This window comes from Cygnus atratus, chromosome Z (genome assembly GCF_013377495.2).
Source record: "Cygnus atratus isolate AKBS03 ecotype Queensland, Australia chromosome Z, CAtr_DNAZoo_HiC_assembly, whole genome shotgun sequence".
In the NCBI taxonomy this organism is placed as follows: domain Eukaryota; kingdom Metazoa; phylum Chordata; class Aves; order Anseriformes; family Anatidae; genus Cygnus; species Cygnus atratus.
The window spans coordinates 21,974,047-21,998,169 of NC_066396.1; the positions used below are offsets into that span (position 1 = coordinate 21,974,047).

Genomic DNA, 24,123 nt, shown 5'->3' on the forward strand with positions numbered 1-24,123 from the left:
CCATTTTGGTATAAAATGCACGATTTTTTTAATCGATTTTTTTGAATTGTAAAATCCTAAGACATCTGTAAATTATTTCAATTCTGAATAAGGTTAATGCTTTCTATGTGGTTATTTCATAATGTCAATATTCGCATTGTATTATAGGACATAAGTAGCTATGTCATAAGTCACTAAACACAGCTGCTACTTTGTATTGCTTGAAACATTTTTCTCCACTGAGTGGCTCATAAAAGGAGATAATAAATCAAAGAAAGACAACATGTTACCTGTCTTTAATTTTCATAATTTAAGTATTCTTATTACATTATTACAGTGACTTTTAAGAACAGATCTCATACTATTGTAATACTTTGAAAACTTATAACATTCTCTGAAATATCCCCCACACATGTTTACTTAAATTTCAGAGGGAAACACTGTTTTGCCTGCCTCTGCTAAAAAAGCCACAGCTATGTAAGGGGGTTGATGTAAAGATAGATTGTGTAACCCTCTATTTCCCTTGTTGAAGCCAACCAGTGCTCCACTAAAATTTGAGAAAATTTGTTTTTTTTTTTAAGTTAGAACTTTTTATGGAACTGCAGAAGATAGTGAGGTTAAATACAGATACAGTAATCTCATTGTAGTAATTTTGAAAAACTAGAGAACTTTTGCCCAGCAATTTTGAGTAATTGTATGGCTTGCTCACAGGAAAGGGGGAAATAAATTCTGAAGGCTACTGAAGATGGCATTTTCAGGCAACAAGCCCAAGGGTGCTCACAATAGGTGCCTGTAATTGAAATACAGTGGGGAAAATTGCCTCTTTGACCTGTATGGTGTTTTGATTAAATGCATGTGCACTGAACTATAACAAAATAAGGTAGCATAACCTTAGCTCAAGGCATAATAAACTAAATTCATGCCTTATGCAATTCTTCTGAAGAAAGCAATAATCTTCAAGGAACAGAATTGATCCAGTGAGTTTCCTGCTTTGCTTGGTTGTTGTCTGAATGTTTTTCCCTCTGCACAAAAGACGGTTAAGACAGGGTATTAGTCTTGGTGTGGAGAGCTTTGAACCTGGGAGTTCCCAATGTTACAACCAAGTTTAACCACAGATCGCTATCTGAGCCACACCATAGGAACAAAGATCAATGTGATATTTAGGAACATAGCTTTATATCCTAAATACAATTCCTATCAAAAAGGAACAATCACTGCACCTGTTTTACTTTTAAATAGGTTTTGCTGATTTGTTAGAGCTAATTTCCCCTCTTACAGTGTGAGAAAAAGGCAGAGCCTTTAAACTGCATACTACCGTAGACATCCAAAGTAGTGAACGGAGCACAACCCACCGTTGTGCTTCTGCCTTATGTTAGCTCCCTTGACAGCATGCAAAATATTTTTGGGTACAACCAGCAATTTGTGGGTCTTCTTGGTCAGAACCTCAGGTGTTCCAGCAAGCCCAGACAGCCAAGTCTGTTTTGGACAAAGATATGTCCCCTTTTAGAGGCAGAGTCTGGGAGACAGCACATAGAAGAGCATTCAAAGGGAGAAGAAAAAGCCACCTGCCTGGCTTGAGCAAAGCTGGCAGTAGCTCTTACGACTGGGTACAATAAAGGCAAAGAATAAAGTTTGCTGAAGGCACTTTGCAACAGGTAGTTTGACTAGATCAGACCATCTTTGGCTCAGCAGTGGGCCTGGCCTAACATTTACCATAACCTGCCCAGCATGAAGAGAGTAGTCATTTCCACTTCAGAAGAAGAACTTCCTGATACTGCCCTTCAGTGTCAGGCCTCTTCTCCAAAGCAGACTGGGTCAATTCACTGTCATGGATGCTCTCACTCACTGACTGGTCCTTTCCTGCCTTTGGGAGACTGCAAGTGCAAAGAAGCTACCTCGAGGGCAAACCTTAAATGCTATCATTGGCATTCTGCCTTCACCAAGGGCCTTTGCCTTGCTTAGCCTCATGTGAATTACCCATGTTGTCCACCACATACAAGAAACTAGAGAAGAAGGCTGGAAGATGATGGAGATCAAATGGCCACCAATTTGAAGGAAACACCTAGCCTACCCTTTCATCTGCACTAGACATACCTTTCCCACAACTTCTGCCTGAGATCGGCAGCAGGATGGGCGGACAGGCAGCTGGCCAAGCCCAAGTCCAGCCAGCACCTCTGAGTGTGATCCAGGTGCTGTATCTGATGGTGCAGGTGTCTGTCTTCAGATGCAAGCCTGCTTCCCTTCACCTGGCATCACTCCTTCAAAGCCCATTTAGAAATTAACATCTAGTGAGATCCCGACTTCAAAGACATATTTATGTGTCAAATTTAATGGCTTCCCAAATATTTCACAACCCACTTTGGTTCAAAAGCCCTGTGCTTAGACTATAGCAGTTCAAGCAGACAACCATTATATCTATTTTCTTCTGTCACTGGATATTTTAAAATCATAACCAGGCACTTAGGTATCAAATTGAAAAATGACATTTTCCTTCTGAGCCACTTGAGCAAAAGATTACAGTATAATCCAGCTCTTTTATGAAGCTAGAAGATGTCTTTGGATTTCAGTTAAAAGATCACATTGTACACAACACTTTCCAGAGATTATATGTGTAAAATGTTATGGTCTGTACTGTATGGTATTCCTTCAAGTCCTTTCTGTACAAACTTCCTTAGGCCTATGTTCACTGACCAAACCAGCCACAATGGGAGTGCCAAGAACGACGAACAAGGTGCAAGTTAAAATAGGCTACAGACAACACCTTTAGTTTACATCATCTCCTCTGTGTGTGTGTTACAAATCAGCAGAGTGGGTGTAAATAGCTCTGAAATGTGAAAGTCAACTTGTAAGGATTGACCCTGTCTAATAGCAAAATATGCCTCAAGTACTGTTTAGTACAAACAATAAAACAAGTTGTTATTACAAAGGGAGCAGATACTGACCTCTGCTTGTGCTTTCCAACATTTCCATTATAGGACCCTTGTGCATATTTCATTTGTCCGCTTGTTTGTTTGTTTGCTTGAAGGATTTTTTTTTTCTTTTTAAGACCTTTGCTGTTTTCAACAGATCTGTGAAGCTTGAGAGAACCATCTGGATGGTCATGTGTCTTTTTCTCATTTTCTTGTCCTATCAAATTTTGTTCAGGTTTAGTAATTTTTAAAATATTTTATAATCCATCTGTTTCCCATCCCTCATCTACATTCTGCAGGACAATACTGACAGCCTGCCAAACTAACTTGGCACAGACATCTGCAAGGCTGGGATTTGTGGCCACATGTAAGTGTTTGCAAGGGTTGTGTCTGTGGTCCTCTGCATGTCTGAGCATTTTCCTTTACTCTTAATTGAAAGATGCATGAAAATACCAATGATTCTCTCACCCAGTGCCCAAGTTAAGAAGCCACTTCATTAAGCCAAACAGTTTTGTCTACATTCTAGCTATGGAAAGGCTCCTGCAACAATTTTTGTTGTTGTTGTTGTTGTTGTTTTTCCAGTCCAAGAGAGGGAACTTCATACCATGGAGTTGCCCCTTTTTGTGGCAGGAAGTCATGCTGACTACTCTTAGTGAACAGGGCTCAGCTGTAGGCAGCAAGATAAGGTGAGGCTCACAACAACATAGACCCAGCAGGGTGAACTGGGCTGCGATCCAGCTGTTCAGAAGATGCAATAATTACACCAAGCATTGTTTTGAAAGTATGAGAGGTATGATCATTTTTAGATTTCACAGAGCCCCCACTAGGATAGCTCCCGTGCTACATGATAGTCATTCTGGATTTTCTCCAGATGTATCTAAGAGGTAATATTTACCCATACTGTTAAAAATCCTTCTCTGAGCAGCCATGAAACTGAAATTCTCACCCAGAACCCTTTTCCATTTCTTCTGTCTGCAGGCTGAATTGCTTGGTTATGTGTTTTAATACAAGATTCACAATGTTGCCTGGAGCAATGTTTGAAACTGCAGACTCCAAAGACTGTGGGGTTTTTTGTGTGTTTGTTTGTTTTAACTGTGAAGATACTGTGGGGCATTCTTTTGAGGGATTTTATTGTTGTTTTTAGCAGACTATAGCATGTTTCTGCCAGAATAGGAATGTCAGAAGACAGTGGGCAGCCTTACATATTTCACAGGGAGATTTTCTATTTAAAAAGAAAAATGAAACTGTTTCATATATATAAATGGGTGAAATAGACTAATAGACTAGATGGTCACTTTGTGGTTTGATCCAAAATAGATGATTCCAGGATATGCTCCCCTTTCTCCTACCCCTTCCTCTACCCTGCCCTAACCATAAGTGCATTTGGCTGGTGTAAGTGTGCTCAGAGATCTCTGCCAGTACCTCTCGTCAGACATGGATCCAGGCCCCAACTTTGCCTGGACAGGAGCCACAGAGCAGAGGAAATTCAAAGTTATGACACTTTCTTCTCATTTTACAGCAGTCTAAAGAAGCATTTTTAAGGGAAGAAAAGGGTAAAGCGTTTGTATCTATGTCTCTCCTTTGGATTCACAATTGACCCAAGTTGTTAAAACTCAATTTTCTGTGGCTCTGTTTGAAACATAAAACCTTTTGCTTTCTATTTGGATTTTTAGATATTCATTGCTTCAGTTTCCATAGACCTCTTAAAACTGAAATGAAGTTTTCTAAACAGAGAGGAGGTTGGTCATCAGTGGAGCAAATCCAATACCGCAACCAAGCACACATATTGATTTAATATACAATTGATGTCTCCTTTTAAAAACTCTAAATTCTCTATTTGCTTGCTTTGTTCTGTTTTAATCTTAGTGGAAATCAAATTAGCAATGTGAAAACCGCAGCCCAGAAACAAAATTCCCCATCTTTGAAAGCAGGCTGTTTCCCCCACGCTGCAGAAGCAGAAAAAGGGTTCAATTTAAAACTGTTCAGGTCCCCAGGGAGCTCAGGGGCGATATTTCTGCCGTGGCTCGTGCCGGGGGGCAGCCGACGGGGTCTTGCGGGGGTCTCCGGGGTCTCCGGGGGTCCGGCCCGGCCTCAGCCGCCCACCCCTCCCTGTGCCATCCCCATTGGCAAAGCCAGCGGGGGAAAGCACGCCTCGCCTCTCTGTGCAAGCCCAAGGGACCTGCGCCCCCCATCCCCGCAGTTTCCACCCGATGGATGGGATCCCCGGATCCCGCGGGCCCAGTTCGGGGTCTTCGCCACCCGTCCCCGCCGTCTGTCGCCTTAGGCGCGGGGTGGGGGGCAGCAGAGGAAGGGGCATTCTGTTGGGGATTGGCGGGGGTCTCTACGGGTGCGTTCGCGGTGAGGTTTGCGGTAAAAGGTGCGGAACGGAGCAGAAACGCGCTCGCAGGAGCCGGCTGGGCTGGAGGGAGGAGGCAACGGGAGGACAAGCACCGCAGCTTGGAGGCTCCCCATCGTCCCCCGGCCGCCCCGGGGGTCCCGCCGAGCCCCGCCCCCTCTCCTGACCTCGAAATAGCCGAGCACTGGCACTCGGGCCAGGTCTGGTCTCCCTAAGCCGCTGCAGGCTGTGCAGGCTGCTGGCGCTGTGACACTGCGAGAACGCCCGGGATGCACGTGGTTAGGAAAGATCAAAGCGGAGGTAATAGCAGAAACCACTTTAATTGCGAAAATGAGGTCGAATAAGGTTTTCAGAAAGTCAACTATATCCCCGAGGCTGTTAAAAGCACTATTGCCGTTTAATGTAAGCGGTTAAAGTTCAGAAACGACTGGACACTTGGATTCACGCGATGCGCAGACTTAACATTCCCTTTTACCTACAGTTAACATAGATTACACCAAACTAAACAGGAAAATATCTATGTGTATATATATTTGGTGAAGCATTCCGTTCAGGCGGCCCGTCGCAGGGGTCCCGGCAAGGTGTCAGGGCGGGCCGGGCCGTCTGTCCTGCCGTCCTGCCGTCCTGCCGCCATCCAGGGCCAGACGGGGAAGGGGACGGGGAAGCAGCCCGGGGCGAAGCAGCTGGGATTACGGGGAGAGGGGGGAGCCCCTGCGGGGGGAGGCTCGCTGAGCCGCCACGGGGAGCAGCCAGGTGAGGGCTCTCCTCTCCCTGCCCTTGGCACCGCAGTGGCACTGCCTGCTTCTGGCCGCAGCTCTGGTTTTGGGGGGTGGTCGTGCTTACCCTGGCCGGGGCTGGCCCGGGGGAGGAGAGAACCTGCCCCTTTCCGTGCTGCGCTGAGAGATGTCGCTTTCGCCACCTGCGGCTGCCGCCGGGATGCTGTCAGCCCCTCCCCTACTGCCACGGAGCACATGGCAGTGTTTTGGTTGACCTGTTTGGTTAGTTCTGCTGTGTTTGTGTTTGTTTTAGTTTTTTGTAGTTGTTGTTTTCTTTTCTTTTCTTTTCTGTTTTCCCGAGCAAAGTGTGCCGCAGCTGGCTGCCTCCGAAACAACAGCAACGTCTCCGGAGAAACTTCCAAGCGGCTTCAAAAAAAAAAAAAAAAAAAAAAAGAATAAATAAAAAGAAATGCTACTTGCCGGCTGCTCAAACTCCCTGTGCCGCCGCGTGCGCGGTGAACTCAGAGATGGTCTCACAGCGCCAAGCTTTTCCAAGGCATTTTAAAAAAATGTACATCTCCATGTAATGAGGAGTGGGAACTGCCCGTTCCCTCCCCGCGATGTAACCAAGGGAAGCCCAATGAACTGGAAGGTCCTAACAGAGCAGGAGAGCTGTTACACACACATAAGGCAGAGGGAATGATGCTGGAAGTACCTTGCAAGGTTACAAACCACGGTCTCAGTTCCCCCAAGTAAATAAATCCCCTTGGCGGTTTCAAGCCCAAAGCCCCTTCCTCTGGGAGAGTCGCCTTCAGCCTCCTGACTCGCAGCGCCAGAGCGAGGTCGGACTCGGAGCCCACCGCAGCCTCCAATTAAATCCAGTAAAAAAGCCCGACACGGCGGTGTTCTGCATAGGGTGGTTTATTTTTACCGATGCTACTCGGGCAGACGCCGTGGTTTTACAGCGACCACAAGCAACGACCTGCAAAACCCTAAAGCCTACCCAGAACGACGGCGGGGAAGGAGGCGGCAGCGCAGCCCCGGGGGCCGCATCCTGAAACCTCGCTGCTCCCGGCGGAGCCCCGCTCTGCCCTGCCCGGCCCGGCACGGCCCTTGTCCGATCGGCGGAGGGGCGAGGGGCGAGGGCGCCCTGAGAGGGAGGTCCAGGCGCCCCCCGGCCTCCTGCCGGCACTGGGGAGGGGCTGGGCGAAGGGCGCACTGCAGCGGGGGGCAGGCGGGATGGAGCCAGGGGCAGGAGCCGCCGCTGCCCCGTCCCGGAGGTGGGGGGGCTTCACTGCCTGCAGAATTTGCACTTGATAATTTTCTTAAAAGCACTTTGGAAGTCTTTGTTGAAATAGGCATAGATGATGGGGTTGAGGAGGGAGTTGGAGTAGCCCAGCCAGTTGATGACTGCCCCCAGCCAGTCAGGCATGTAGCACTTACTGTCACAAAAGGGCAGGACCAGCGCCACGATGAAGAACGGCAGCCAGCAGAGGATGAAGGTGCCCATAATGATGCCCAGGGTCTTGACAGTCTTCCTCTCCCGGGACAGAGCCATCCTCCGCTTGGCCTCCGTGTTCTTCTCGTTGCGCCGCTCAAAGGAGGGGGGCGGCGGGGAGCCGCACGCCGCGCTGGGCAGCGGCAAGTGAGTCTTGGAGGAGCGGTTGCAGCGCTGGACCTCGATGATCTCCAGGGCTGCCCCGTCCTCGCCCTGCCGCACCGCGCCGTTGACACAGGCGCCGGTCCTGGGCTCCACAGTCCGCCGCCAGCCCTTGCCGGGCTCCCCGTTGCTTTTCTTCTGCAGGGTGGCCGGGGAGAGGGTGAGGCAGGTGTCGGCGATTTTCTTCTTCTCCGCTTTCTTGACGGTCTTGCGGATCCTGAAGCGGGCCGCCTTGAAGATGCGGCCGTAGAGCACCAGCATGAGGAGCAGCGGGATGTAGAAGGCGCCGAAGGTGGAGTAGATGGTATACCCGTGGTCCTTGCTGATGGTGCAGGCGTCGGGGTCCGAGCGGTCCTCGGGCGTCCTCCAGCCCAGCATGGGCGGGATGGATATCAAGAAGCCGATGAGCCAGGTCAGGCTGATGAGCACGGCGGCCCGCCGGGGAGTCCTCTTGTTGACATAGTCGATGGGGTCCGTGATGGCCCAGTACCTGTCCAAGGCGATGGCGCACAGGTGCAGGATGGAAGAGGTGCAGCACAGCACGTCCAGCGAGATGAAGATGTCGCAGGTGACCTGCCCCAGCGTCCACTTGTTCAGCACCTGATAGAGGGCTGCCATGGGCAGCACCAGCACGGACACCATGAGGTCGGTGACGGCCAGCGAGCCGATGAGATAGTTAGCCACGGTTTGCAGGGAGCGCTCCAGGGCGATGGCCGCGATCACGCAGGCGTTGCCGCTCACGGCGCACAGGATGAGCGTGCCCAGGAGCAGCGAGGTGAGCAGCTGGTAGCCCAGGGTCACTTCGGCGAGGCCGGGGCCACCTGCCCCCTCGGGGGAGCGCTCTGGGGAGGTAGTGTTGTTGGCCACATCCATGCCGGGACGGGGGGGTCGCTTCAGGAGACGGGCATGGGAAGAGGCGCCGGTCACTTGTGCGCTCCCCTGGCAGGAGGCATCGCCGTCCCGTGTGCTTTGGCCACGCCGGCCCCCCCCCCCCGACACCCCTCCCTCCCCTATATAGCGCGGCGGGAGGCGGCCGAGGCTCGGAGGACGGCGGCTGGCGGAGCCGCCCCGAGCCCGCCCATCACCGCTGCCTCTGCCCAGCGCCCAGCCCCGGGCGGCGGGGGCGGCCCTCCCGCGGCCGCCGCTCGCCGCGCTGCTGCCCGTCGCTCCGCCGCTCTCCCGCGCCTCTCCTTGCTGCCCTGCCTCCCTTCTCCCCCCTCGCTTTCTCCCTCCCTCCTTCCCCTCCCCTTCCGTCCTCCCCCTCCATCCCTCCTGTCACGGGGGTGGGTCTCGCTGGGTCTCCATCGTACCTCCCGGGGGCCGGGCCGGAGGGGTGTCCGCGACTCCCCGCCGCCCCTCCCCGGCTGAGGGGACACCGCAGGGACACCCACCACGCCCCCGCAATTCTGCCTCCAAATCTCCTCCCAGCAGCTCCGCCCCGGGCAGTGAGGACTCTGGTCTTCCCCTCGGGACCGGCTCCGGAGCTGGTGCGGGCTGTGCGAGGCGGGGGGAGGCTTTCTGCGGCCAGGTGCTGCCGGCTGGGGTTGGGGGACACAGCATACCCCAGCGCTGCCCGCCGCCTTTTGGGTGCCGGGGCGCTTGGGGGCGCCTGGGGGCGCTTATCGCTATCAGCAGGCAGGGGGCGGCGGCCCCAGGGCACGGGGTCCCGGGCGGCTCTACCGGGCTCTCCCGGTGGCGGGGCCGCCTGCACTTTCTGAGGGGCCGCACCAATAACCCCTGACCCCCGCGGGACTCTGGTCTCGCCCCCGCTCGGCCGCTGTGGGCGCGGTGCTGCCGGGGGTGCCCGGGGAGCAATATCAGCCTAGCCGCTGGTGCGGGGAGAGGGCGTATGGGCAGCGTTTATAGTGGTTTATAGCGTGGTGTCTCGGGTGGGGTTGCTTTACATCTCAGTGCCGGGCAGGGCTCCTACTCAGTCGCTTACGAGCAGGGAAAGCCCCATTCGTGATGATTCATGCCCTCGCCCCAGCGTCCTGGGGCGGTCGCCTGTCGTCGGGGGCTCCGCACCAGTTGCGCGGCTCCCCCGTGCCCAACTGGACACACGACATTGACCAAACTCACACCTCGGGGCCACTGAGACGGGAAATTCGGTGCAACACCTTTTGAAATCACTATTCTCCGAATAAAAACATCAACAACATCAACAAATTCTATTATACTTCCTCCCGAAAAGAAGGGGAAATGCTGAGTCTGAACGTGAAATGAGAAAAATATCTCTGGGAACAATCTTGAGTTTAAAAATAAAAAAAAAATAAAAAATAAAAAAAAGTCAGTTTGGCACATGTAGGCAAATACGTTAATATCCCGTATATATATAAAAAGAATAGTAAACCTGGGAAATACTTGTAATTTAAACAAAAAGAAAAAAAAAAAAAAAGAAAAAAAGTAGTGTGATTGACAGGCTTAACTTTACCTGTCTGTGAAAAGTAAAAGAAAGTCTTTGGACGTAACTTATGCAGCAGGCTTTATAAGATTCTGCGGCTCAGTGTTTTTAACAAACTAGAGTGAGAACATCTCTCACTCTAGTTTGTAATTGTGCCATGCAAGCTGAGAAAACGCAGAAAGCCAAATAAGTAATTGCTTAACAGGAAGATGTTGCCAGATTCTAACTTAATCAGACTTGAGGTGAGAATCACAGAGCCTGGCTTTCACGCACTTAAGTTTCCTCATCTTCTCTCAGTCAGCACTTAAAAATAAGGCTGAGTTCATAACTTCACAACATTTGGATGGATTTCGGCCAATTCCTCTTTACTAGGGGACCAGGCTACATTTCTCTGCCTCCAGGTTTTCAATCTTTACCACTTTAAATGATCAAGGCACAAATATAAACTGGTTAAGGCTGGATAAGCCGAGCAGAGCTGTACCCCTGCCTGTCCGTTGTGTTAGCTGATCGTAGTAACACTTACATGCTCTGTGTCCTATTGAAAGAAGATTTATGTTGTTGAGACATAGGCAAAACAAAACCTGTCTATTAATCGATATCTGAGTATGCTTTGCTTCTTCAGTACCAAAACCTGTTCTCTTTTTAATGTCTCCTCAAATGCACGGCACGGTTGGCTTCTAAGCAGTTGGATAGCAAGCCACAGCAAACTAAAGTTTGTGCTTCTTGCTGTTCAGAGACAACTTGATGCAACGAAGAAAGTGCAAGTCTGTAAGGCAGGAAAATCACGAGGAGATTGTCCCAGCTTTCTTGCATGGTGGTGGGCAAGTCATTAGCCTAATTAGATTAGCCTGAAATTAGTGTTTCAGAGCCACGGGGGATGCAGGCTTTAGAAATCCACAAAGGGCTCTAAAATAAGTTGTTTTTACAGAGGTGTTTTACACTGACACGGCCAAGAGAAGTTAATCTCAGCCGCTTTTTGCCCATAACTTCCAGCGCGGAAGAATCGTTAGGTTCCTTTTCCAACTGAAATATTTAAAATCAGCTTTACTCTTTGGTTTTATTTTTTGTTCAGAGACCGAAAGTCATTTCCCTCTGAATTAAATTGCGAGGCAATTTAGGCAACCATGGAGGGATGAGAGGGAGTAGGAGGTGGAAGAGGTAGACGAAGGGAAGACTCCCTCTTTTGATGTGATAGCGCCTTTAATCCTACTAAGCATTTAAACAGCAAGATGATGTTTAAACTTTCAAACAACTAAATGAGGTGCTAATGTGTTTAGACAACCTAGGTCAAGCACCTAGGGAAACTCTTTGAGGAAATTCATAACCTCATAAAATCCACACTGACTTGAGTGAAAATGAAACGGTATCACTGCACAACATAAGTCCAACTGAAATATTAATGTTATTCGGTTATGATACAGTTGCAGTAAAAGAAGAGGTGCCTCAGTAACTACAACAAGAAAAGGCATTGATAACCATGGTAGGAGGTGCTTTACTGACCAATTTCATTTTACACACTTCAGGAAAAGGAAGAGCTACATACCCTCGATGCTCTCAGATTTTGACTGTATTATTTATTTGCCAAGGTGAAACTGAAATGCTACAATTTGATCATAGCATTTTGTTCACGTGGTTGCATACAATGCTTTGATTTGAAAACCATTTTGGTTTTGTACCTCTACCGTTCAGCAGGATAAGACAGTACTTCTGTTATACAAAAAAAAAAAACGTATTTAAGTAATGGTTTCAAAATAAATGGGCTTCACCAGAGAGCTAAGGAAATTAATGTTTTCAGTTCACAGAAAGTGATCCAGTATATGCAGTTTTCTGTGGGAGAAGTTCCAAACAGGTGGAAGAGAAGATGTGCCAAGAGAAAACCTACCAACTACAAACTTGAATTTTCTCATTAGGTATCTTGAAAATACAGCCAACAGGAATTAGTACTACTCTTCCTTGTTCAAAATCTCTGAAGAACAGCTACAAGTTTAAAATACAGAAAAGCAAACAGGAATTTCATGGCTGGAGTGACTGTATAATTGAAACAGGTCCCCTCCACACAAGCTTATGCATTTCACTGTGAGATCCACATTGTGAGGTACCTGCTGCATATTTCTGATCTTTCATAAACCTCAAAACGTACCACAATACTTGAACAAATTTAAGCTTTGTACTGTAAAAGGCAAAAAGCTGTGGGAATAGCACAGAAATGTTTAAAGCCATTGCTGCAGAGCTCTCAGACAAACTGGTCTAGAGCAAACTGAGTCTGAATTTGGCAATCTACTTAATCCTGACTTTGTGGGCAAGATGAACCAGCACCAGTAGATCTATTCCCTGTGTCTTCTACCTAGCTATGGCCAGTCCCTGAAGCCCTGCACATTCAACATATATATATATATAATATATATATATATATATATGTATAATCTTTTTGGAATCCTACAATTTGTCTCTTCAGAAACAATAGACTACACATTTAGTGCAGTAGCAGAATGGGCAGGGGAAGGGGAGGGAGAAGACTACATTTCCGACTTCTGTATCACCTTTGTGCCCTGTCAATATGTTTTCCCTAAATTTCTCAGGTTTCTTCTTTAAACAGTTATGTATTTTTTCCTATTTTCAGATGGCTATCTAAAAACTTGGCTACTGGCTAGAAATCTTTCAATTTATAACATATCTCCTTAGTCTTTCTATACCACTCTCCTCATCTAATTTGTACAGTTCTTTCTACATCTCAGGTCTTTATTTTGGGTCACAGCTGTCACTAAGCAGATGAGAAGCTGAGCTAACTCCTGCTGAGCCACTTGGCTGTTTCTACACTACCTTCTGTCTAGGCCACTTTCGGGGGCATAGAGTTGGCTAGTTCTCCATGCAGTCCTCTCCTGCCAGCTCAGAGCTGGCTAGCTGTGGCCCAGCAAGAGTGCCCAGATATTCTAGTAGCTCTGCAAGAATCATCTTGGGTCTAACAGAAGTAACAGCATCAGCAGAGCTCTCAGCTTCAGATCTGGATTTTGTCCTGCACGGTACAGTGATGTCTCTCAGCCTGTTCTGTAACACTCCCAGTTTTGCAGATGCAGAAGAGTACACCCAAGCTCAGACCCGGCAAGATCTGCTAGTCTGGTGCCAGTCATGCCAAAACAGCAGTGCTGTTTAAATCTGCCTTATCAGGTCTCAGGGGCCTGATCATGGTCTCAGTAGAGCCATGTTTACATGCTGCTAATGCAGTCTCTGAGAGCTCTGCACTGAGCCCAGGCAGATTTCTGTTCCCTCTTCATTGCTCTTTTTATTTTGTTTGAGCCAGATAAATTCTTTTTGCCCAATAACCCAGAAGAATAATTGGGAATGTTCAGGAATAACCATCATCTCAGAATGCTGGAGCATCTGCCTATTATTAACTATGTTTTCCATCACCTGAGATCTCCCAGTTTCCACTGTCATCCCAGATAATAATGAGCTGACTGCAATTTCCACTGTCTTATTCTCATTCCATTCAGTTACCTTATCACAGCTCTCATGTTCATCATTTTTATTAAGAACAGAAACAGATTGTTTAGGTACACAAGTACTTCTTAAGAGCTTACAGAACTAACTAAAATTATAGCTTAACTCAACATAAGCCACAAGAGGGAATAATTCATTCCACCTCACAGTCTTGGAAGTAATAGAATAGTAAGTGGTCATTTCTTCCAAAATGAGTAAATGCTGTGTACATTCAAGTAGCATTACTGAAGTGAATCTGTTACCAGTGATTCCTGCTACCAAAATCATGGGACAGCTTTTATGCAGGTCTAGAACTTTAAGACAAACTTTGAAAAATGTTTGCTTTAATATTACTACTCTGTGAAGGAAAAAGACTTTTGAGCATATTTGTTAAAACATAGGTTTTCATAATTTTACAGAAACATCTCAGAATTTTGATATTCTGGGAAAACTCAAGATTAGACTAAATTTTCTGTGTTGCCCCTTCTGTATGCAGTGCAGCTGTGATGAAGTAAGACCTGGAAGTTTGTCTCTTAACCGTTTCTGCTTTTTCTTGATAATTAAGCTTCTAAGCACGGATTTGATCCCAGAGAAACACTAGGAAAATCTATTCAGTCGACTTTAATCATGCTGTGGAGAACAAAGCAATGTTCCAGCTACGCAGAGGTTTTTATCAGCACATCTCCTGTGTCAGAGACAAGGGAGAACAGTGCACAGAGATGGTGCACTAGGAGCCGGTCTCCGTGAGGAAATATTTGTAGCTGGTTAAGAGTCACCTGTGTGGTGCAATGCAGTCCTGAGAATCCAGAATCAGGCTAAATGGTTTCTTAAAAGCTACAGTCTGATATTTTTAATTGCATTAAAAATACTATATCACAAGGAATTCTTTCCCATTTGAAGTTTGCTAAATAAATCATTCTAATAACACCTGTTACACTATTCTAAAATTGCTGACTGGTTAAATCAGGCTGTTTCTCATAGTTAATTAAGATTATTCCATCTATATATTTCACTCTCACATTTATCTTATAGCAAAATATACAGCCAGCTTAAAACATTTGCTGACAATACATACCAGATTCCAGTAGTATTCTAGATGTTAAGCAATTTTTCTAGGTATTAAACTATATTTGCATGATTGCTTAAACAAGGACTGCCAATGCAATGTAAGCTTTGCAAGCATTTTTAAAATCTGCTACTTTATGTTTTCACTTACTTATTGCTTTGTTTAATGTATTTAATGGATACATTTCAGTGGATATATTCAAGCATTTCTGTTCCGGCCCCCTTCCACCCTCCCCTCCCTAACCTTACCCAACCCCAAGAATATGGAATACCTTCCAAATGAAAGGAATTTTATACAATGAGCATTACAGGACTCCCAGATGAATATAGCTTTGGGGGAATTATTCTCCAAAGATTTTTATTGCGATGGCTTTTTTTTTTTTTCTGCTTTTATATACATATATAATTTAACTTTAAAGGAGACAAAGAGAGAAATTATTCTGCAATAAAGGAAGTTAAGAAAAAACATTTTCTCATTTCTCTAGATAATCTTCCGTAAGTCTCAGCTTTAAATATCAGAATGATCTAAATCAGTTTTCACAAAATAATGTTAAGGTATTTGAATCTTGCAGCTGAGTTGTAGTGTAGCAGCTGATGACTTCCTCTGCTCTCATCATGTGAGATTTTCATACTACACCAGAGCTCAAAAGTAAAGTCCATGCTCTCATTGTTTCCTCAGTCAATAAAGATGGCACTTACAGTTTCAACATCACTGCTTATAAAGGGTATAAACTCTTGATGCAAACTGCAAGCTCAATAGTATTGGCTGCAGTTCAATGTGAATCCAAGCACAATATTTTTTTAAGATGTTATTATAAACCAATTTTAATTTCCTTACATTAAAATGAATATAATACTATTTTTTAAAAGACACTGTTTGGAAAAACAAAGCTGATGTATAGAAATTAAATTTCTGCCTTATCTTTTCAGACTAAATTTATCCCATTAAATGAAAAAATTAAATGATTTTATCTGTGCAGAGACAAGTCACACCTAGTCATAGAGGCCCTCACCAACTCTGCATTTAGAGTGACCTTGACAAAGGTCATGAGGATGCTGCATTTCCTGATCTATTAATTTCCTTTGCCTATGGCATTAGCTGTGACAGTACTAAACCACCATGTCTTCTCAGGAATGTGGGACCCTGCTCATGGTGGAAGGTTGTTGTCTTTGTTGGAAGTCAATGTGCTCTTGAGGAATTACTCAGCTGCAAACCTCTTCTTTTTCATTATGAATATGTTGCCTAGTACCATACCCAAATGCTAGTGCTGGAGGCAGCTGGACTATGGCCAAGGATACGCTGGAAGGCAGAAATGCTCCTTTTAGCTGCAGCCCATACTTGATGTTTGTTTATAAGGATATACTACTCACTGTGACTGTTCGTTAACTTTAAAGTGCCCTACCAACTGAGTTCAGGTTAGGTTAAACACCTAGGATTCCCAAGTAACAAATGAAGTTCAGAGATCCCCCCAAATTAATGATTCATAAAAGTTGGTTTACTGTGCATGCAGCTTCTTAACCCTTTCAGTGGCAAATGTTAAGGAGTGTTACTTAGCCTATTCTCACCAAAGTAGTTCAGATACTTAATCCTACCAGCAGAGCTAGAAAACTCAGGAAGCTGCTGTTTTCTAATAGTTTCTAATAGTTTCTAATAGAACTGAGTTTTCAGTTCACCAATTCCTTTTGATTATGTGTGTGTTGGATTAGGCCAGTTCAAAATGAAATTGCTGAACTGAGCCCCAGGGGCCACAGAACATGTAGTGTGTGAACCCAGCTGGCATTCAGACCTGAGATTGGTGTTGCCAGGAAATAATCATATATTCATTGCAGTAACAATGTTAGTTCTCTTGAGCTGACCAGGAAAAGTCACCAGAGGAAAACAAACCAGTAGTAAAATCCAGAATATGGGTCAGTGGCAGTTCATGCTCACTGCAGGTGACTGCCCAACACCTTACTTTCAGTCCATTCACCAGATGACTCTTAAAGGAGACAAGCAAAGGAAAACATACAATGAAGTTGAATAGATATTTTGGCACACCATGACACTTGGAAACACACAGAGAGTAATATATTTATATAACCTAAGATGTGAATTTGGTATCAAGATAAGTCAAATAGACTATGCCTACTACAAAGAAAACAAGCTAATAAAGTAGTTACACTTGAGTGAGATTTGATCAGATCTTAAAAACATGCCAAAAAAAAATCCTCTTACAAACATCATTGTAAGAGGACAGTTTTTTGTGTTATTTCTTGGGTTCTGATGCAGTTCCTTGATGACATTATTTCAAAACCTTCTTTTCCAATGCTTTTTTTCCTCTCTGTTATGCTATATCATTAATCACTCATTTTAAGCTTCTAGGCGCTATGCAAAATTTCTGTGCTTTCAGGGGCTTCATCACATCTGCCAGACAGTCAAAATTCCCTTTCTAGTTGCCATGGTCAACTACTCACTCCTTCCATTTTCTGTTATCACTCAATTATGTCCAAAATAAGTAAAACATTTTTTTTTCCAAGATTACCTCAATAACTTTTTCTTATTTTCAGTCTTACCTGACCAGATAGAGTCAGATTTTGAGGCCTTCAATGCCACCTGAATGACAGTGCCTTCTGCGGAGGCTGTGATGTGCAATTTTAATGCACAGTGTCCTGCTAAAACTTTAAGGAATCTTCATAGAATCATAGAATACTTTGGATTGTCCTATCACTACAATCCCTGACAAAGAGTCCTTTCCTGGCTTTCCTGTAGGCCCCCTTTAAGTACTGGAAGGTTGCTATAAGGTCTCCCCGGAGCTTCCTCTTCTCCAGGCTGAACAACCCCAACTCCCTCAGCCTGTCTTCATCGGAGAGGTGCTCCAGACCTTTGATCACCTTTGTGGCCCTCCTCTGGACTCGTTTTAATAGTTCTACATCTTTCTTCTGCTGAGGACCCCAGAGCTGAACACACAGAACTCCAGGTGGGGTCTCACAAGAGCAGATTAGAGGGGGAGAATCATCTCCCTCAGTCTGCTGGTCATGCTCCGTCTGATGCAGCCCAGGATACAGTTGGCTTTCCGGGCTGCAAGCACACATTGCCGGCTCATGTCAAGCTTCTCATCAACCAACACCCCTAGGTCCTTCTCCTCCGAGCTGCTTTCAATTCATTCTCTTCCCAGCCTGTATTTTTGCCTTAGGATTACCCTGACCCAGACGCAGGACCTTGCACTTGGACTTGTTGAACCTCATGAGGTTTACATGAACCCACCTCTCAAGCCTGTCAAGGTCCCTCTGGATGGCATCCCTTCCCTCCAGCATGTTGACCACACCACACAGCTTGGTGTCAATGGCAAACTTGCTGAGGGTGCACTTGATCACCCATGTCGCTGACAAAAATGTTTAAAAATTCCCATCCCAATACCCATCCCTGAGGAACACCAGTCATTACTGATCTCCACTTGGACACTGAGACATAGACTACAACATTTTGAGTGTGACCATCCAGCCAATTCCTTACCTACTGAGTGGTCTGTCCATCAAATCCATGTCTCTCCAATTTAAAGACAAGGATATCATGTGGGACAGTGTCAAATGCTTTGCACAACTCCGGGTAGAAGACATCAGGTGCTCTTCCCCTATTCACCAATGCTGTAACACCATCATAGATGGCCACTAGATTCATCAGGCACAGCTGTTCTTAGTGAAGCCATATTGGCTTTATCAAGAATCATACTTTGTGAGGATCTAAAATTTGCCTGTAGGCATATACATCACAATAATGAAGTTTGTTGTAAAGCCCTTGTTACATTTGTTAGATGTTGCCTTCAGTTATATTATATTATATCCCAGAACTCAGTACTGTAACACTAGTATCTTTACTACTATAAAGCAAAATCTCAGAAAAAGATGTAAAGAATGTTCTAACAAACCAATCCCTTCCTTTCCATTCTTTTCAAAAATTTTATCTTCATGACTGTTCATACAAATGTGTAGCAATGTGTTTTATGCATCCAATACGTCATGTATCCCTCAAGGTCTTCACAGGTTTTTTTGATGGTGGTGGGTTTTTTTGTTTGTTTTGTTTGTTTGTTTGTTTGTTTGTTTTGTTTTGTTTTGCTAAGACATACTTTTTTGGTGGTCCTGAAAGGCTAGATAAACTTTCTTTTACCTGGACTCTGTTGCAATGTATAATTGCATTACTGCAAAGAATCATAGAACTATCCCTCTGAGAGGAGCAACTCATTTCCTCCTTTCCATTTGCTGGGGGGGTTGGCGGGGGGAGAGTAAACAGCCATTTGTTATCACATTCTGTTCATGTCATTTAGAAGAAAATGCCGTATGGCAGAAAACTCTTTTCTCCTTCCTGTTTGAATACTGGTAGTGACAGTCTGTGAGACATTCTCCTTTTGCCCACCCAGCACTCTATGTGAACCAAGACACACCAGAGTTAATCCATTAACAAAATAAAACACTTCCATGAAAATTAACACTTCAGTCATATATATACTTCATGTATCCATTTAATTTGTATCATATTCCCTTTTTGGTAAGAAATCAATATTATGATATTTCCCTTAAATTCGATTGCATTTTGTTTATTCACCATTTGTATTTCTCTAGGACTTTGGTAAACAATTACACTGGCTAAGGTTTTTGAAAGGAAAAGGGAGTAAATTGTTTTCTGCATAAATGCACAAATCTGTTTTTGTTTATTTTGATGTCAGAGTAATGCAGCAATCATGGGGATAAATTTAATTGTATTTGATTATTACAAGACAATGAGAGAGCTGAGGAAGATAGTATTTATGATTCTTTGTGTTGGCATTATGATTCAAATTAATAACCTCTCTGGCTTTAAAACATGCAACAGAGCACCATAGGAAAAAATTACCCATGCTATTCCTTACACAGCTCAAATCCTGAATGTTCATATTTTAAACTTTGGCTACATCCCTCCTCTGGGGGGACTTCTATCTGATCACTCACTAAGTGATAGGTAACAGTTTCAAAAAAAACAGGGAGAAAAATCTGTCCTTTATTTCTGTCACCAGAAATTCTGCCATTCAAGTCTTGATGAATCAGGACACTGTCTTCCTCTTTCTAACAAAGAAGTGCATTTTTTTCTTTTAATCTACAAAAAGTCGGTTCAACTGGATTGAAATTACTGAAGTACAAGGGGCTTTGTTAGGGTAACTCAGAGGGAGATTTGGTCTTTTGTCTTTTATTCGGAAGTCCATATAGGCTAAGTGCAACCTGCAGCTGTGAAAGGTTACACTTATTGAGACCAGTTTTCTGTCTTTATCCATCAGTGGACAGAAACAGCAGTTTCACAGGAAAGCATAAACCACCACTGGAAAATTACGTACAATATGCCTATTGGAGAAATTACCAAAATATTTCCAAACCCCACACAGTTCACGGTTAATGTATATTCAAAAACAAAAGGGCATCTATTCATATCTCTTTACATAAATTTTACCCTAATGTAATTAATGGCACAAAAATGTCAGGTTCAAAAAGAAAATATTTTGCTCTTGACATTTGTTCCATATTTGACAACAAGTTGAATAGTTTAATTATGTGCTGTGTAAAGAATTATAAATCATAGAATGGAATCACAGAATGGCTTAGGTTGGAAGGGACCTCGAAGATCATCTAGTTTCAACTCCCCTGCCACAAGCAGAGATGCTATGAGTTTTTTGTTTGTTTGTTTGTTTGTTTGTTTTTCAATAAATGATTTTCTTTTACATTCTATTAGCCAGCCTTCTATTTGTGTATTAAGAAAACCCTGAATTACTTTCTGTATATCTACATTGTCTACATCTTCTACCACTTTCTAACAAATTTCTGCCTGAACAGAATTACCACAGCGTCTTCATATTGTAGGGAAGCCTTCTTAACCTTCTAAGACCTTCTGAAAACCAGACTGCCTTTTATATCTCTTGGAAGCATCCTCCCAGGAGAAGAGAACCTGTAAAGTTCTTTTCCTGAGAAGGTTCATTTCATCAGATGTGAAATTTTCACTTGGGAAAGCAATTTCCTTATTGCTTCTAATCTTAATATTTGGAAGAGCACTATCAGTAACTAGTTCTATAAGCAGAGTTTCTCTGTCATTGTCCTACCTTACTCAATAGGAGAAAACTACTATTTCTGTATAGTATTTGATTTCACTTGCATCCTTCTTTCTGAAGTTTAGGTAGAAAAATAGATTTCAAGCCTTTTCAGCAACTAATAGCATTGGCCATATTATTAATTTTGAGCGCTGTTAGAAATGAATAATCAGTACTTAAATTAAAAATCTGAAGAAACTTCGTGCCTTAACAACAGTGAAAATCAGTTTGAATTAACATCACTATTAAAAGATGTTGCATTGGCTTCCCAGCTGTTGTAAATCAGGATAGTTAAATCAAAATGTAATTATCAGTGGCCACAAATTATACCAAAGCTGAGAACACAGGAAGATTCAAAAAAAAAAAAATTCTGTGACATATGAAGTAGAAAATCCTTTGTCACACAAGCACAGATAAAATACGTAACACTGGTTTCTATTGCTCTTGGTCACAATATGTAGGTTACAGATCTTGGCCATTATAAATAGTATTACAGTGTTGTGTGTTTCTAAGGTAGATGAATGAGTAAAGAAGGTGTGCTGAAAAATTTGCTGTTCAAAAGCAATCGTTTCTTGATTGCTCTGTACAATAGTTGCATCTTTTTCATCTAATAAAGCATTTTTCTTAATGAGATGCAGATGAGGTTTATATCACCAGACACAAGAAACTCGATACAGATGTGCCATTCCTTTAGAGGCAGTATAGAAATGCATACATCCATTACCATAAAAAAACTGTAAACTGTTCTGTGAGACAGTGCCAGAATATCTCCACCACTGCATGGCAGCTGTAGCCCTGCACCCATCAGTCTTCACTTCTGGGAACACCACTGTTTAGGGTTACAGTCCTGGCTTTGGGAATCTTCCAATTGTTTTTCTTGCAACGCTAATCACGCCATTCTAATGAGCCTTTAACAAGTGCTCTCTCTATAATAGTTCTTACCTGTACAGCAAATCAGTTTGTCCGCTTTATTGGGGGTTATTATAATAAAAACCACCTTAAGAGAAGTTTTGGTATTATACATGTCACTTTTTCTAACTCCTTTTTCCACTTTTCATTTGTCTTCCCTGGAGGTTTGCTGCAGATGGATCTTCATTGGCTTCTTTCTTCTCCGTTTATATTAAGCTGCTGCTTACCCTCATACCTGTGGTGGATGTCCCAGTTTTCCATAGGATGATGTCCACGGGATGAAGACAGTCAAGTTAAAGCTATTCTTGTTTCAAGAAAATCCCCACAGATTTTAATAAAAATTTTGCAATCATAAGGGTTACAGGTTTACCAAGTGTATATGGACAGCTTCACAATACTTTCTTTTCTTTAAAACTACATGAAAATAAAGATTATGGCAAGCACAAATCCATCTATAAATGGACTCTTACAAAAGAACCTTTGTTTAAATGATAAAATGACAAATATTTTCTTCTGTTTATGTCTTTAATTCATCTCAGCCAGGAGAAGTTGATGGTGAAGTTTTTGCAAGCTAATATAAGCACTTATGTAATGCTCAGCAAATACTTGGTATTTTTCCACAGGCATAGATATGTTTCATTGTCATATACAGGAAGGCCAACTACCGTACAAATATTCAAAACTCAGAGGAAAATAATGACTAGAAGCAAGGCCATGCCAAAAACAAAGATTTTTTTTTTTTTCACATTAAAGTTTACATTTCAGTGAGGGCATGGTTTCCTTCTGTTGTGGTTTAGCCCGGCTGGCAGCCAAACACCACACAGCCGTTGGCTCACCCTCCCCTCTCCCTCTCTGGGATGGGGGAGAGAAATGGGAAAGTGAAGCCTGTGAGTTGAGATAAAGACAGTTTATTAAGACAGGAAAATAATAATAACAATAACAATAACAATAACAACAACAATAATAATAATAATAATAGTATTAATAATAATAATGTGTACGAAACAAGTGATGTACAATGCAATTGCTCACCACCCGTTGACTGATGCCCAGCCTATCCCCGAGAAGCCGGTCCCCCCTCCCCTGGCTAGCCACCCCTATATATTGTTCAGCATGACGTCAGATGGTATGGAATGCCCCTTTGGCCAGTTTGGGTCAGTTGTCCTGGGTCTATCCCCTCCCAGCTCCTGCTGCACCCCTAGCCTGCTTGCTGGCAGGACAGAGCGAGAAGCTGAAAAGTCCTTGGCTTGGTGTAAGCACTGCTCTGCAACAATTAAAACATCAGCATGTTATCAGCACTCTGATGAATGATAATTCAAGGTAACTGCGGGTAGTGACCCTCTTCTTGATAGGCATTGATCTCCCACATCTTCATGGTAGTTTATTTAAGTAGTAAACAGCTTTATTGTTTTCAAGTTCATACTGTTAGTTGGTTGGACCGAGAATGAAGGACTCTTCATGTTCTGGGTTAATCAGTCAATTGCATTTTGCACCAGGAGGGAGTTTTCCTAAAAAGCTGAGAGAATGCAGACTAGATGGGTATTTCCTTCCCTACAGCCTCAGATCTCATTGTATATTTGGTAAATTCAACATCTGTCTTCGAATTTGTCACAGTAGCAGCTTGGTTGCAAAGGCTAAGGATGAGCACTTGTCTACTCATTCAGGATTTTAGGTTAACAAACCATGAGGTTTGTAAGAGACCAGAAGCTGTGGATACCTGCAGACAGAATATTCTTTCACAATAGGATCCTTCATTATTCCTAATAGCTAATATTCCATAAGTGCAGGTACGTGAGTGTGGCTCTTTATCTATGAACTGGGTGCTAACTGTACCTGGATATGTATTTTTCAAAAATATCCAGCTACAGACCGTAGCTTGTCCTACAAATTCTCAGTCTCCAAAATGAATTCCTTGGAACACAGACTCTGCCAAGCCTCTAGAGGCTTTTATCCACAGACAGCATAAGAGTGACTAGGCATTTGCTTCTTTCCCATGCACCAGTTTTACTTCAGTATAATTCAGTATATTTTCTCCTCAATTACAACAAGGAGATGAAAACCAAGCCCACAGAATGAAGAGATCTAAGACTTTTCTATACATGACTCAGCTCTGTAGCGAAGGTACTGTTTCCATTTGCATCAGGCCCTCTCTTTTCCAATTACAAATATCAGGACAATGATATCATACTGGAATATATCAGAAATAATACAATTAGAAATGTATTGGTTTAAAAATGAAATAAGTAGGAGAAAAATAAGATATATGATATTTTGCATACCACTCTGCCATCCAGCTAAGATTCTGTGTCCCAGAACAGTGGTCTCCAAACATTCCTGATCACATACCCAAATATATATATTTTATGTATTTACTGATAAATTATATACATGTACTACTGTACTAACATATTATGTACATTATAAAACATACATAAAAATAGAAATTGAAAGGACAGATAAAAATAAAATAAGTACTTTTAAAAATATTAATTTTATTTAGTTTTATTTATATTTAATTATTTTATTTTGTCATTTTATTCATTAATGGCCCGAAACATATTTCCT

General features: G+C 43.6%; 2 protein-coding genes across 2 annotated transcripts in view; one reads left to right on the forward strand and one right to left on the reverse strand.

The window, feature by feature from the left end:
- Window positions 1-7,120: 7,120 nt before the first annotated feature.
- On the reverse strand, window positions 7,121-8,531 carry HTR1A (5-hydroxytryptamine receptor 1A). Its single transcript, XM_035553573.2, has one exon. The coding sequence runs from the start codon at window positions 8,491-8,493 to the stop codon at window positions 7,252-7,254; it is 1,242 nt and encodes a 413-aa protein (XP_035409466.1). The 5' UTR covers window positions 8,494-8,531; the 3' UTR covers window positions 7,121-7,251.
- Window positions 8,532-9,585: 1,054 nt separating this feature from the next.
- RNF180 (ring finger protein 180) overlaps window positions 9,586-24,123 on the forward strand; it is a 143,079-nt gene continuing 128,541 nt past the window's right edge. Inside the window, exon 1 of the mRNA XM_035553688.2 lies at window positions 9,586-9,728. Within this exon, the coding sequence (XP_035409581.2) occupies window positions 9,586-9,728 (143 nt within the window). The remainder of the gene's footprint in view (window positions 9,729-24,123) is intronic.

What these genes read in the sequence shown, in the direction of transcription:
- HTR1A (XM_035553573.2), bottom strand. Translation starts at nt 8,493, where the DNA reads ATGGATGTGGCCAACAACACTACCTCCCCAGAGCGCTCCCCCGAGGGG.